At 46.8% G+C, this 15,041-nt stretch overlaps 1 protein-coding gene across 1 annotated transcript in view; it reads right to left on the bottom strand.

Moving 5' to 3' along the window:
• Positions 1-15,041, bottom strand: part of LOC126188135 (collagen alpha-1(III) chain-like) — a 212,571-nt gene that overhangs the window by 63,459 nt on the left and 134,071 nt on the right. Inside the window, exon 4 of the mRNA XM_049929626.1 lies at positions 2,920-3,217. Within this exon, the coding sequence (XP_049785583.1) occupies positions 2,920-3,217 (298 nt within the window). The remainder of the gene's footprint in view (positions 1-2,919; positions 3,218-15,041) is intronic.

The following is a 15,041-nucleotide window of genomic DNA, read 5'->3' as shown; positions in this document are numbered from 1 at the left end:
AGTGAATACCAAAAGAGAGAAAACACAGGCAATAATTTAACACTATATCAAATAGTACGGTCTGAAGGCTTTATGTGGTAAAATGTAAGTGAGAACTGTGCCGCAGGATAAGCCCGAGGAACCCTCGGCTACTGCCGTCTGCAGAGCCACGAGGAACTACATCTACTAACCAGTTGTAGTATCTGAAACTCGATATTGGTACTGCAGCTTGTCGGAGGATAGAACTCTAACATCATCGGGCGAGGTGACGCTATTTTTTGGGAATGCCATTGTGTGGTGCTAACAGATAATGCTCGCACGGGACAAGCCTTCACAGGAGCATACTATCGAAATCTCTTGACGAAGTTACCGGAGGCTGACAAGATGAAACATAGGTGGATTCTGTCCAAGGCAGAGTTTCTGCTTCACGACAGTGCCCCAGAAGACATGTTGCTTCTTTTGACTCAAATTGTGTCCCCACATCCAATAGTCTCCTGTCATAACACCCAGTGACTTCTTCCTTGAATGAAGAAATCATAGCATGTCAGGCATTTCCAGAGTAACGACAAGACGATATTGGAGGTGGAAAGGCTTGTGGACGACCCAAATCCAAATTTATACAGTCAATGTCTCCAGCAAACCAAACAACGTTGGAAAAAATGAGTCTCATTGACGGATAAGTATGTGATGAAGGACAAACATCATCATAAAGTTCTTTTCCGAAGTGAGACTGTTGCTCTAATATCATCAGCACCATTAAAATATGAGATCTTACATTTGTTTTTCACAGCGAGCACAAATATCGCCTGCAGAGTGTCCAACGACCATTATAAATTAAAACTGTAGAGCGGCCACAAGTCGCACGCCAGACGTAAAATTCTATTTCTGACGTCGGAACTACATACAAAGGCAGAGTCTTTGCGCCAAACGTCGGGGATCATAGATCACGTCATGAGCAACAACTTTTCTTACTGACAAAACTTTCACTGAACCTTTTCAGCGGCGCTAGGTGTCTTTTATAATTGACTAGCGTTCTACCTGCGGCTTCATCCATTTACCCGTGTGGCATATATAAAGCACACATCTCCTCCTCTCTCCTCTCTCTGTCCACCTCCCTCTGTCTTTCCGTCTCATTCGCCCCTAATTTCTCTGACAAACTCCTCCTTCATCCCCACATCTCCTCTTCCCTTCTCTCTGTCCCTTCCTTGCTTCCCCTCTTACCGTATCTTCCTTCCCTCTCCCTCTGTTCATCTCCTCGTTCCCACTCACCCGACCATCTCATCCTCCCCCTCTCTGACCATTTCCTCCCCCCTTCCTCTGTCCAACTCCTCTTCCCCAATCTGCCCCTCTCCTGCTCCTCACTTTCTCTACCCCTCTACTCCTCCCCCCTTTCTGTCTCTCCATCTCCTCCTCTCATCTCTCTCACTCTCCATCTCATCCTTCCCTTTCTATCTGCCCATTTGCTCCCTCTCCATTTCTCTCTGTCGATCTGCTACTCCTACATTTATCTGTCCATCTTCTCCTCCTCCCTTTCTCTGTCCATCTCTTCCTCTCTGTCTCCCAATCTGTCCCCTCCTTCTGCCATCTGTCACCTCTGCTGTGCCCTCCTGCAGATGTACTCCTTGAAACACTTTCTGAGACTAGCTCCACAACATGCCAGTCGTGTGGGGCAGCCTACATATCAGCCATTACCAACGCTTTTTCACCTCCACTTTCACCCCTATGGGAGCTAGGTGGTATTTACCCCAACAGACAGTAAGTATTTTGTGTACCAAATATCTCTGATATTGATCCAGTGGCTTATGAGAATACACACATACAACGATATTTTTATATATACACTGTGCAACAAAACTGAAGAATCACTTTTTCGAAACCGCATAATTATCTTCCATTATGCTGCACAAGGTTGAAACTTGGCTCAAAATGTAGTGGTGAAAATGCTTGGTGCCTGCAACGTCACCTTTAGGCTCGGTGACGCTCCAAACAGCAAGCAAAAAAGAAAGACCACAATTCAGAAGTTCACGTGAAGTGAACGGTGATTTACTGATGCCGCATTGGCACCATATTTCATCACAGTTATGCCTAACGCCAACGTGGATATCTCACACGATGGGAAGGTCGTTACAGCCCGTCTTACTAACATTTCACCCATTTGTTTTGGACGTCTCTTGACGGAGGTCAGAACCGCGATACCCGGCGTTGAAATCACGTAGTTATAGTATGGGTGGCTGAGGAATATGTTTCAGACACAATGCCGCTCAAAATCGACACGAAGACGCCTCAGGCGGTGGCATAAGGGGCGTCAATGAAACCAACCCTTTCCCTGGATTGTTGATTCCTAATCATTTTGCTTTCGAAAACGACAGTTCGTAGTGCTATGAGCAATAGGAACATGTTCTTTACAAACTTCGTCATTGCTGACACCCACTGATGGTTCAACCTGTGTCTAAGGACATTGCGGTGCTACATCCATATTGAACGTGATGGCACCCCTTTGGACTGCAGCATAACCCCAATTTTTGCTCTCGTGTACAGGCTGGTACAACTAGAGGCTGTTCAAAACCCTTCAACGAAATTTGAGTGTGATCCGAAGTAGCAAATGGTACTTATGATTTTTCATCCCTCGTTTCTCGCGCCTTACTATGGCGTGATCATGGGGAGGAGGGTGTAACATTAACATGCATATGAATAAAACGGCAAAAGGTCCCTCTAAGACCCCCCAGTTCGGCAACATCTACGACGCCGCCCAAGAACCTTTGTTGAAAGTGTTACTTCCGATTGGTGTCGAAAGGGTTGCCTAATCATCAGCCGCTAGAGCAGCCGGACTGGTGTCAATGTTTCTGACAGGAAAGTTGTATGCGATTGATAGCAGCTCTTCAATTGCATTTGGGCTTGTGTCGTTAACAAGTGGACGATATAAAGGAGGGTGGTACCCACCGACGAAGGCCCTGGACAGGTCGGGCTTGGACTCGGCCTCGGCGCGGCCGTCGCCCTGCCCGCCGTTGGTGTGCAGGTACTGCGACTGCGTCTGTCCGCGGTGGCGGCGCGGCGGCTGCTGCGGCGCCTGCCTCCTGGTGCGGCCGTGTGGGGGCCGCAGGTCCAGCGCCAGCGCGGCGTCCAGGGACTGCTTGCCGGCCGCCGGCGGCAGCGAGTTGCCGCGCCGGGCCGCGCGCACTACGAACACGCGCAGCCCCGCGCAGAAGTCGTACAGCCGCGGCCCGGCGAACGACAGCGCCTGCGTATATATTAAAGTAATATTACATTTATATTTTTACTACGCGTAACAATATTATTTAGTTTAATTCTTTTGTTATTTCGCTGTCAGAGTGCATCACAAGCCAGACACTGTCTCCCACATAGCGTTCTTAAATTTAGCTGCCACCAGGCGGAAGTGCTTCCGCTTTGCCTTCGATTCTGGCCCACAGATGGCATAAGCGTCCGCTTTCTCTACCGTTGCGCCTTGACTAAGCCTGGCATTCACTAGACGGCCCATTGCCACATTACACGGTCTTATGCCACCTTACTGGAAGGGCTTGTGTTCTGTCATTGTACCTCTCGACTGGCCGACGTTGGAACCAATGTTTGCTGTATCAATAACCTCCCCATCACCCACATATTCCGTCCCACGGAGTGCAACCTCCGTTAGGCCAAAGAAATGGGAGTCTTCGGTTAGGCGGCGATGATCCCAGTGGGCACACAACTTTGAGTACCCCAACCCGTGGACGAGTGTTTCAGCACTACCAAAGGAGACGGCCATCTGAGCAGCGTGATGTCTGATTGCAGTTTGTCGCTGACCTCGTATGAGAGTGTCCGCACATAGCAATACTGCAGAAATCACAGCTTGTGTGCTGCCAGCGGGCTCCAAGGGATATCAAACAGGTTTGCGCGGCCTTGTTGCGATGATGACAGACGTCTCGCCCAACGACTCAATGTGCCTTTGTTCACAGCCAGATCTCCGTAGACGTTCTACGAGCGCCTATGAATATCTGCGATGCTCTGGGTATCCGCTGAAAGAAACTCAATGACAGCTGTTCACGTGCTTTCAGCCAGTTGGTGGATTGATTTGGGGTAGCGGACCAAACAGCAAGGTGATCGATCCATTAAGTAGGATGACAGATATAAAGGGACAAACAGCATAAACATAAGGATAAGGTAAGGGGAAGGGATAATGTTCAAACAGAGGGGGGAAAAAGGATGCCAGGGCAGCAGGAAGAGTAAAGAACATAAGGGGGCTGAGCAGGGGTGTCCCAGAAGTGCTACGCCTGGTGAGGCACCAGCATTGCCGCTGAACGATCCCGACACACAACGTAACACGCCATTATCACGATATAATGGGGACAACACCAGGGGAAGAAGACACAAGAAAAAGGGGAAATAAAACACCACACAGAAAAGACGAAATGTAGTGAAAGGTGGGGAGAAGCTGGCAGGTAGGGACGCAAGGTTGAGGCCTCCATAACCAATGCCTACACTCACTCAAATTCTGGATGAAAATTCAAGAACTTATTTCTGAGGTACAAACAACTTTCGTGAAGAAAACTAAGTACAGATGCAACCATGCAAGGGTGGTTCGTTAAAACCTCAGACAAGGAAGGTGGGAGGACATATTTAGTGCAAAGGTCCAAAAGGCGGGGACAGTACAGCAAAATATGGATTACTGTAAGTAGAGCCCCACAACTACAAAAGGAGGGGGAGGGGGCATGGGGAGGGTGCCCCCCATCCCCTAGCCAGATGATCAGTAAGTTCATTGCCCAGGATACACACACAGTCAGGAACCCAAAGGAAGTCGACCGAATAAGCAACATCACTAAGATCAGCGAGAAGGTCGTGGATGGCAGAGAGCAAGTACAAAATGGTTCAAATGGCTCTGAGCACTCTGGGACATAACATCTGAGGTCATCAGTCCCCTAGAACTTAGAACTACTTAAACCTAACCAACCTAAGGACATCACACACATCCATGCCCGAGGCAGGATTCGAACCTGCGACTGTAGCAGACTGAGGCGCCTAGAACCGCTCGGCCACCATGGTCGGCAGAGAGCAAGTGATAGTGGAGAAAACAACAAGCGATAGCCTCAAGGAGACTCACTGAGTCCGTACATAACAAATTAGAGTGAGGGAGGATCATTTAATAAAACGAGGGGACCCGATAGGTGGCCATCAATTCCCCAGTAAAAAACTACACATGGCAGGCGAGAGATGGCGTTCTATGCCAACAAAAGATGTGAAGGCATATTCCACATGATCAGCGGATTTAGAGTCATCAGTGTAAAAACAATGGCATTTTGAGACTGCCATAAGAGCATTTGGAACAAACAATGGAACAGCGTTGGAACAACTGAGGCTTTCAAACTCTGGAAGAGATCCATCTGAATCCACGCCTGAGGAACTAATCAGGGGGGGGGGGGGCTAGTCAGGAGGGAATATGAGGAAGAGGGCAAGGAGGGTAGATAGAAATCATGGGAGGGAAAAGCGAGGTGGAGCCAACAGGTGAACCCACACAAGAGTGGGCAGCAGGCAAGCGACGGCCCAAAGCCATGAAAAGAACAGAATAGGAGGAATGAGTAGGGGAAGAGCGGATAATTATGGCATAGAAAACCAGGTTCTGGGATCGATGAATCGAAAGGGGAGGGATTCCAACGTCAACCAGAAGACTATCAACAGAGATAGTGTGAAAGGCATCGATGGCTAAATGGATGCCATTATGGTGAACTGGGTCCAGGAAGAGGCGTGTAGAAGGAGCAGCTGATACATAAACTTGACAACTACAGTCCAGACGAGACAGAACTAACGTCCATCAATGGAGAGGAAGGGTCGAATGATCTGTGCCCCAAGAGGTGTAGGCAAGGAAGTGAAGAACATTGGGTTCCTGCAAACAGCCAACCATCAGGTGACAGATATGGAGCAAACAAGTAAACTTGTTGTCAAAGAGAAGACCCAAAAAGCGCAACTGGGGGACCAGTCAGGCGTGGGGCATCGAGGTAGAGCTCTGAATCAGAATTGCCCATAGTACAGCGACAGAAATTCACTACCCTCAACTTAAGGGGAGAAAACTGGAAACTGTGCGAGAGTGTCCACATGGAAGCTCACCAGATGGCACCTTGGAGCTGTTGTTCCACAGTGGCCACTGAGTGGGAGCTAGCCCAAACACAGAAACTATCCACATGTGGAGCATGGGTGGCCAATAGTCTGGAACAGGCCATAAGTCCATTAACAGAGATTAGGAAATGAAGAAAGGCACTTAATACACGAACCTATGGACTTCCATTCGCCTGGGTCGGCTGAGAGCTGAGAACAGTGCCGACCTGGACTCGGAAAGACCGGTGGGACAGGAACTGGCGAATAAAATCTGGAAGAGGGCCCCAAAGACCCCACTCATGGGGCGTAAGGAGGATACGATGGTGCCAGGCTGTTTTGTGGGCCTTACAAACATCAAAGAAAACTGCAACAAAATGGCGATGCTGAGAAAAGGCCTGCCGAACTGCGGTTTCCAGTCAAAGCAGATGATCGATTGGGGACATCTGTCTCAAGAGCCACACTGGTAAGGAGATAAAAGGTCCTGAGATTCAAGAACCTAAATTATGCTGATGAGACACCATCCATTCTAGTAAGTTTCAGGGGAAATTGGTCAGGCTGATGGGCTGGTAACCAGCAAGGGACATGGATCCTTGACACACTTAAGGATAGCACCCACAATACTGTCCATCCAATGAGAGGGGAAAATGCCTTGGAGCCAAATACTGTTAAATGCCTGGAGGAGATACTGGAATTGTGGAGGACTGAAGTGTTGAAGCTATTGGCTATTGATGGAATCAGTGCAATGAGATGAATTATGGGAAGAAAAGAGGGTCAGAAGAAGGTCCCACTCCATAAAAAGTTCATTGTAGGATTCTACCTGACAAGGGGTAAAACAGAAGCAGAGCCCAGAATGGAAGACAGCTGCTAACAACCTTGGAGGGTGCAGAGTGTAGTGCACACTCGTAATGGTGCAATAGCAGAACCTAGAGAGGAGACAAACTGTTCCCAACACACCTGTTTGTTCCATCTGATTAAGTAATGGGCTTTGGCGCGAAAATGTTTAAAAGTAATAAGACCAGAGAAGGATGAGTGCCACTTAAGATGTTGCAAGGCACAATGATGATCACAGATAGTGATAGCAGTGGTCATGCTCTATCATGGAACTGGCCAATGGCAAATAGGGCCTGTCAAGTGGGGAACCATAATGGCAGCAGAGTGGATGGTCTTATAAGACAGATCACGAACGACTTCATCAATACATCCTCACAAAGGGGGTGGAAACATGAACTGGAAGGTATATAGAGGTCAACATGATGGAAAGCCCAGTGGGGTAACCTGGTCAGTGGAAGGTGGGAAGTGCACAGCAGAGTCAACAGGAAATGGCCAGTATCACAGAGTTCATTGTGTGGTGACCAGTGTAAGGAAGAAAGAAGAGGAGGCAAAGGGAGTGAAAGATTAGTAGTAGAAAAAGTGCCATATGTGACACTAAAATGAATAGGGGAATCCTCATTAAGAAGGCACAGGAAATTGGTCAGTGAGGAGCCCCCGACTAGGTGAGGAAGCACTCCCCACAATGATGGTGGACATTAAAATCTCCAAGGAGGAGGACCCAACAACAGTGATGGACATTAAAATCTCCAAGGAGAAGGATGGGAGCGGGGTGGGTTGCTGAAGGAGGTCAGTTAGGGTGGCAGATGTATGTGGCCTGCCAGGAGGGGACAGAGACTGTGAACCGTGATGGCAGAGTCTAAGTGTACCCGAGCAGCAACCGCTTCCAATGGGATACACAGTGAGATCAATATACTAACAATATCAGTATGGACTTAAGTGCAGACGCCACCAGAAGCCTTCAAAGGGTTGACCCTGTTCCAATAGAAAGCACGTTATCCACAAAAAGATCCTTGAGAACAACACAAGCTGCCAAGTAAAAGGCAATAAGGGATTGCCACTCTGGGAAGCGATGGTACTATCCATTACAATTCTACTGAATAATCATGAAGCAGGTATCCAAATAGGAGGCGAATGGGCTGGAGCCAGTCATGCCACCTGGTCACCATCCATCACAAACGAGGACGGGGTAACATCCATAAATAAGAAAGATGTCAGACTCAGATTTCGAGGGGGAGATGGCTCCTCTGGGGGCACTGGGGAGGCCTTGTCCTCAGACTTATTTTTCTTGTTCTTCTCTTTCGTAAGTTGAGAAAGACATGGCACAGAGGGAGAACAGGACCAGAAGAGAGCAGGCACACAGACTGTGTGTCTCATGGCTGAGTTGAGGTAGCAGGCCTCTGGCTTGAGAGACACCGGAGGAAGGAGTCCCAGGGGAGAGCCTCATCACCGGAGGGTGCTGAAGAAGGAGGGAACTTCTTTGGTTGGTGAGGAGGAGCACCAAGCAGAGAAGAGAGTGTGGCAACCTCTGGGGAGAGGGAGAGGAGAGGGGGATGGGTCTGGGGTAAGGAAGAGGAAGGAGGGAAAAGGACAAAACAAAAATCATCGACACAGGATGAAGTCTGTCAAATTTCTGACAAGCCTCAGTGTAAGATAAACGATCTAGGGACTTACACTCTTGTATCTTCTTTTCTTTCTTATAAGCCAAGCAGTCTGGTGAGCATGGAGAGTGATGGTCATGACAATTTACACCCATGAGTTGCGGAACACAGGGGCTCTTCTCACGGAATGGGTGTCCACAGTCACCAGTAGAGGGTGCCTGGAAGGCAAGCAGTAAGAGCACCTCACAGGTGGCATGACACACAGCTTCTCGTCACACCGTTAACACATAACCTTGACCTTATCTGGGGGGGGGGGGGGGGGAATCTGCCTTGAAAGCCATAAAAAAGCGCCAGTATCAAAGCGGTTGTCCTTACTATCTTTCTGCACACGACATACAAAATGAACGCCCCTGTCATTACATAGTGGCCCAGAGTTCCTCATCAGTTTGAAGGATATGGTATCTATGAAAATGACTCCCAGGACCATATTTAAAGGCGAGAAGGGTGTAATGGACACCAGGATATCGCCAATATGATCACAAGCATGAAGAGCTGGGAACTGGGTGTCAAAAGAAGTTTTGATCAACAGGGAAACCGACCGCATCTTACTGAGGGACTGCACTTCGCCAAACTTACCTTCGATATTTTCCTCAAAAAATAGCGGCTTTGTGGCGGTGAAAGTGTCTCCATCCGTCCTAGTACAGACCAGGTAGTGGGGAAAGTGTTTCATCCCATGCCGGAGAGCCTGCCCCTCCTCCAGGATGCAGCCAGGGAAGGGAAAGCCACAAGGTCATAAGAAGCAGTATTCAATGATCCATTACGACTCAAACAGACGGCCATAGGATATCGGTCAGATTGTTTGGGCGCTTAGGCAGGAAAGCAAGAGGGAAAAGAAGAGGGGGGGGGGGGGGAGGAATCCACGCAGTTGACACTAAGGAGGGAGTTCTCCAAATGGCTCACATTACAGACAGAAAATCTAGAAGTGGAAGTCAAATCCCAAAGCGACCAAAAACGTCAAAAAGGAAGGATGAAAGAGAAAAGGCAAGGTGAACAAAACCTCGAGGAAGACAGGAAACTAGGTGGAGAGCCAGGTGGACATAAGTAATAACACCGAGAGAGAGGAAGGAAGGGGCAGAGGGAAAGGAGCGAGAATGGGGAGGGAAGGGCATGGGGAAGGAAACGCACCCCAGGATGGAAGAATGGGCTGCAACAGCTCGGGGTCCCGTGGGAACCATGCACGAACTCACGAAAGAACCGTGAGCCCCATGGGGGCTCTCAGTAAGTTCACAGCGTCAGAAATCGTTTCAGTGAAAGCAAGGTGACACGGCAGCGATAATCGTACAATAATACTAGATTCGAAGGGAATCAGTATTGACGTTGGCAGAAGAGAACAGGTGGTGATTGCACTGAACTAGCTGAAATAACAGAATGTACACTGATCAAAAAAAGTGAAATATCCAGAAAACATTGACCGACGTCTATGTGACTTCGTACATGTACACACCATTGATCATAGGATGGCAACAGCAGGACTAGGTCATTACCACTCCACGTGTAGGCTCGCGGTAATAGCAAAACACAAACGGCTGCGTTTGGAATGATGCTGTGACTGGGAAACGTTGATGAACGGCGTCGCTTTGGTTTTCAGTGACGTATCGCGGATCTGTACTACCCTGAGCAACCACTGTTGGCGAGTATGACGGCGTCCTTGGGAGATGTCCCAATCTTCAAATCTTTTGGAGCTGCACGGTGCTATTACCGCTGGCGTCAAAGCGTGGGGAGATATAGGGTATGACTTCAGATCATGGCTATTAGTGACTGATGGGATACTTACAGCACAACGGTACGTCACGAGCATCCTGCGTCCTCATTGTTACTTCTTATGCAATAGTATCGTGGTGGCATTTTTCAGCAGGACAATGCATGTCCACACACGGCATTGGTCCCCAAGAACTATCTTCCTAGTGTCGAGGTACTCCTAGGGCCAGTAAGATTCTCAGATCTGTCTCTTAGAGAATGTATATCAGACTAGCTCTGACGCCACTTTGTCCCAATGTCAGCATCCAGGATATCAAGGACCAGTTTCAACACCTGTGGCCCAGCTTGCCTCAGGAGAGAGTACAATGTCTCCATGACAATTTTTCCAACCGAATCAGTGCATGCATCCAGGCAAGAGGGGTGTTACGTCATGCTAATAGGTGGGCTCATACTTCCAAGCACTTAGTAAATTTGGCTCGATAGTGTAATCGCTGAAATAACTTCACATATCCTCTGAACCCATGAAGTTTCATTTCGTTTCCTCTACCCCTTCTGGGTGCTTCACTTTTTTCAGGCAGTGTATTTTAAATTATTATTGACTGAAGATTTGTATATTCAGATGAAAGGGGTCTAGCCAGGAAACAAAGCATTTGCTGGTTAGGGCTAAGTTTGAATGGCCACATTAGAGCAAAAACCGCTCTACTACAATATAAACGCAAAATTGTTTAACAATGATACTTTTCTACATCATTCATCTCCTGATCCGGTTTGGCAGTAAAAACGTCGCAAAACTTTTCACACGTTTGAAACTTTGTGGCTCTATTTTTTGTTTTATCGTGGTAATTCTTGCGAGATGTGTCCCCCATTTCATTTTACTTCTTCACCTCTTTAACAAACAATTTCACATCCAAATCGGCTACATCCAAGGAAAATGACGGCAGTATTCTTAGAGCTAGGAATACATGTGCACTCACCAATTCTCCGACAACGACTGCTGCTTCGCTGTGATCGGCTCGATTGCTGCCAAAAAGCAGTGGTTGGCGAACACAGTTCTATCGCTGCGTCCCGGCTGCGAGTTAGAAGCTTCACTGCCATAGTGTATGCGGCTCCATTGTTTCACGTGTGCTGCTAAAAAGCGTGTGAAAATGAAGCTGCGAACTCGCGGGAATAAATCATTCGTATGCATCAAGCCTTAAAGCCGGTTAAAGAGGGGAGAAACGTTGTTGAAGTTGGTACTCCATGTTATACATTCTTGGACGCAGCGTGATTCCCCCAAATCGCTTCAGGCAAATGCCGTGATGGTTACTTTGAAAGAGCACGGCCGACTTCCTTCCCCATCCTTCCATAATCCGATGGGACAGATGATCTCGCTGTTTGGTCCTCTCCCCCGAAATCAACCAAACAACCATGGGCGCAGCACCGTTCAAACTGTATTTCCCGACAGCGCTGCAGAGCGAGACAGTTGGGTGATGTGGAGGGTCTTGCTCTCGCCACGGACAAGGTGGGAGGGTACACACCGCCCTTAAACAGTATTCCGCTGGGGTTGGATTGTATAGCAAGCTGGCCGCGCGGGGTAGCCGTGCGGTCTAATGGCGCCTTGCCACGGTTCACGCAGATGCCCCCGTCGGAGGTTCCAGTTCTCTCTCGGGCATGGGTGTGTGTGTTTACCTTAGCGTAAGTTAGTTTAAGTTAGATTAAGTAGTGTGTAAGCTCAGGGACCGAAGACCTCAGCAGTTTGGTCCTATAGGAACTTACTACAAATTTACAAAAAAATTTATAGCAAGCTGGAGGCCGGGGTTCCCAACCAGTTGTGACTGAGATAGCGCGAGATGCGTTCACAGACTAGACGCTGCAGACTTACAGGTGCCTACGATGCAGCCACGGAATGCTGTTGGCGTTCACCCGTGACATTTACCCGTATTACGGTTCGTTTGTTGGGAGTAAGACTATTGGTTAACTAATTTCCGTTGTGGCATGAAGTCACCAGTTACAGTGCAGACACAAGCAGCAGTTCCTTACGTTAATACAGTATTGGTAAAATTCTGTTTATGTCTTTGCTGAAATTATTTTATAACGACTGTAATTAGGCTGTTTCCCGAGCTAATCTTGTACATTAGGTATTTGTTGCTGTTACAAGAGGCTGCTAATTCGTCGCTAGTTAATGAGACGAGTCGTCATCATTAAGGCAGTGGTTTCATTCTGCGTGTTAATCCTTTTAAAATTAAATTTTGGTCTTCAAATATTTTTATTATCATAGAACCCATTACTCTTGAAAGGAAATTGTCATTCTAGCAGGGATGAATAAGAGGGCGTGCTGAAAAATAATGCCGCAGAATTTTTTTATTCTGTTCTCAGTATCGACTGAGATATTACACGCCATCCATATTACCCGGTCGATTTGCTGAATTCAATGCAGCCAGTTGCAACCTTTGCTGCTAGAGGGCTTCGAATTGTAGAGTGTAACACTGCTGTGGGTAACGCAACTATATTGGTGTTTCAGAAACAACTCAGAAAACTGAAAGCACGGGTTCAAAGAGTTCGTCCACACATGAAGCACCCCATCCTTCAACATGACAATACCGGAGCAAACACGAGCATTGTGACATCTGCAACAGTTCGACGCCTTGGGTCTGTCATCGATCATCCTCCATACACTCACGACCTGGGCCCATCCGATTTTCACCTGTTTCCAAAGCTTAAAGAACACCTTAGTGTACTTTACTTTGGCAGTGATGAAGGCTTGCAAGCAGAAGTGAGGTCGTGTGGCTTCCTCAACAAAGTCAAACCCTCTACAGTGATGTAATCAACAAACTGGTCTCTCGGTGGAAGAAGGTGTTCGTCGCCAGAGTGACAATGTTGAGAAATAAATATGTAGGCGTTAGGAATAAGGATGTAGAATGTTAATAAAGTTTTTTTTTATTTAAAAAATTTCAAGAGTTTTCACATAAAAATTCAGAGGCATTAGTTTTCAGTACGCTCTCGCATGTTAATTTGTTTGAAGGTTACGATTTTGAGCAAAGAATGCCATCCAGCATAAAAATATTATTAACCATTTGTATTGTTTAGTGCTTAATGAATCAGTTATTGTACAATATACTGCTGGCGTTCTACAGATCGGAGCGTGGAATGTCAGATCCCTTAATCGGGCAGGTAGGTTAGAAAATTTAAAAAGGGAGATGGATAGGTTGAAGTTAGATATAGTGGGAATTAGTGAAGTTCGGTGGCAGGAGGAACAAGACTTTTGGTCAGGTGATTACAGGGTTATAAATACAAAATCAAATAGGGGTAATGCAGGAGTAGGTTTAATAATGAATAAAAAATAGGAGTGCGGGTAAGCTACTACAAACAGCATAGTGAACGCATTATTGTTGCCAAGATAGACACAAAGCCCATGCCTACTACAGTAGTACAAGTTTATATGCCAACTAGCTCTGCAGATGATGAAGAAATAGATGAAATGTATGACGAGATAAAAGAAATTATTCAGGTAGTGAAGGGAGACGAAAATTTAATAGTCATGGGTGACTGGAATTCGTCAGTAGGAAAAGGGAGAGAAGGAAACATAGTAGGTGAATATGGATTGGGGGGAAGGAATGAAAGAGGAAGCCGCCTTGTAGAATTTTGCACAGAGCATAACTTAATCATAGCTAACACTTGGTTCAAGAATCATGAAAGGAGGCTGTATACATGGAAGAAGCCTGGAGATACTGACAGGTTTCAGATAGATTATATAATGGTAAGACAGAGATTTAGGAACCAGGTTTTAAATTGTAAGACATTTCCTGGGGCAGATGTAGATTCTGACCACAATCTATTGGTTATGAACTGCAGATTGAAACTGAAGAAACTGCAAAAAGGTGGGAATTTAAGGAGATGGGACCTGGATAAACTGAAAGAACCAGAGGTTGTAGAGAGTTTCAGGGAGAGCATAAGGGAACAATTGACAGGAATGGGGGATAGAAATACAGTAGAAGAAGAATGGGTAACTCTGAGGGATGAAGTAGTGAAGGCAGCAGAGGATCAAGTAGGTAAAAAGACGCGGGCTAATAGAAATCCTTGGGTAACAGAAGAAATATTGAATTTAATTGATGAAAGGAGAAAATATAAAAATGCAGTAAATGAAGCAGGCGAAAAGGAATACAAACGTCTCAAAAATGAAATCGACAGGAAGTGCAAAATGGCTAAGCAGGGATGGCTAGAGGACAAATGTAAGGATGTAGAGGCTTGTCTCACTAGGGGTAAGATAGATACTGCCTACAGGAAAATTAAAGAGACCTTTGGAGAGAAGAGAACCACTTGTATGAATATCAAGAGCTCAGATGGCAACCCAGTTCTAAGCAAAGAAGGGAAAGCAGGAAGGTGGAAGGAGTATATAGAGGGTCTATACAAGGGCGATGTACTTGAGAACAATATAATGGAAATGGAAGAGAATGTAGATGAAGATGAAATGGGAGATAAGATACTGCGTGAAGAGTTTGACAGAGCACTGAAAGACCTGAGTCAAAACAAGGCCCCGGCAGTAGACAACATTCCATTAGAACTACTGATAGCCTCGGGAGAGCCAGTCATGACAAAACTCTACCATCTGGTGAGCACGATGTATGAGACAGGCGAAATACCCTCAGACTTCAAGAAGAATATAATAATTCCAATCCCAAAGAAAGCAGGTGTTGACAGATGTGAAAATTACCGAACAATCAGTTTAATAAGTCACAGCTGCAAAATACTAACGCGAATTCTTTACAGACGAATGGAAAAACTGGTAGAAGCCGACCTCGGGGAAGATCAGTTTGG

Source organism: Schistocerca cancellata, chromosome 5 (genome assembly GCF_023864275.1).
Source record: "Schistocerca cancellata isolate TAMUIC-IGC-003103 chromosome 5, iqSchCanc2.1, whole genome shotgun sequence".
Taxonomy (NCBI): domain Eukaryota; kingdom Metazoa; phylum Arthropoda; class Insecta; order Orthoptera; family Acrididae; genus Schistocerca; species Schistocerca cancellata.
The sequence above is the reverse complement of the archived record's forward strand: the minus strand, read 5'-3'. Positions and strand labels throughout refer to the sequence as shown.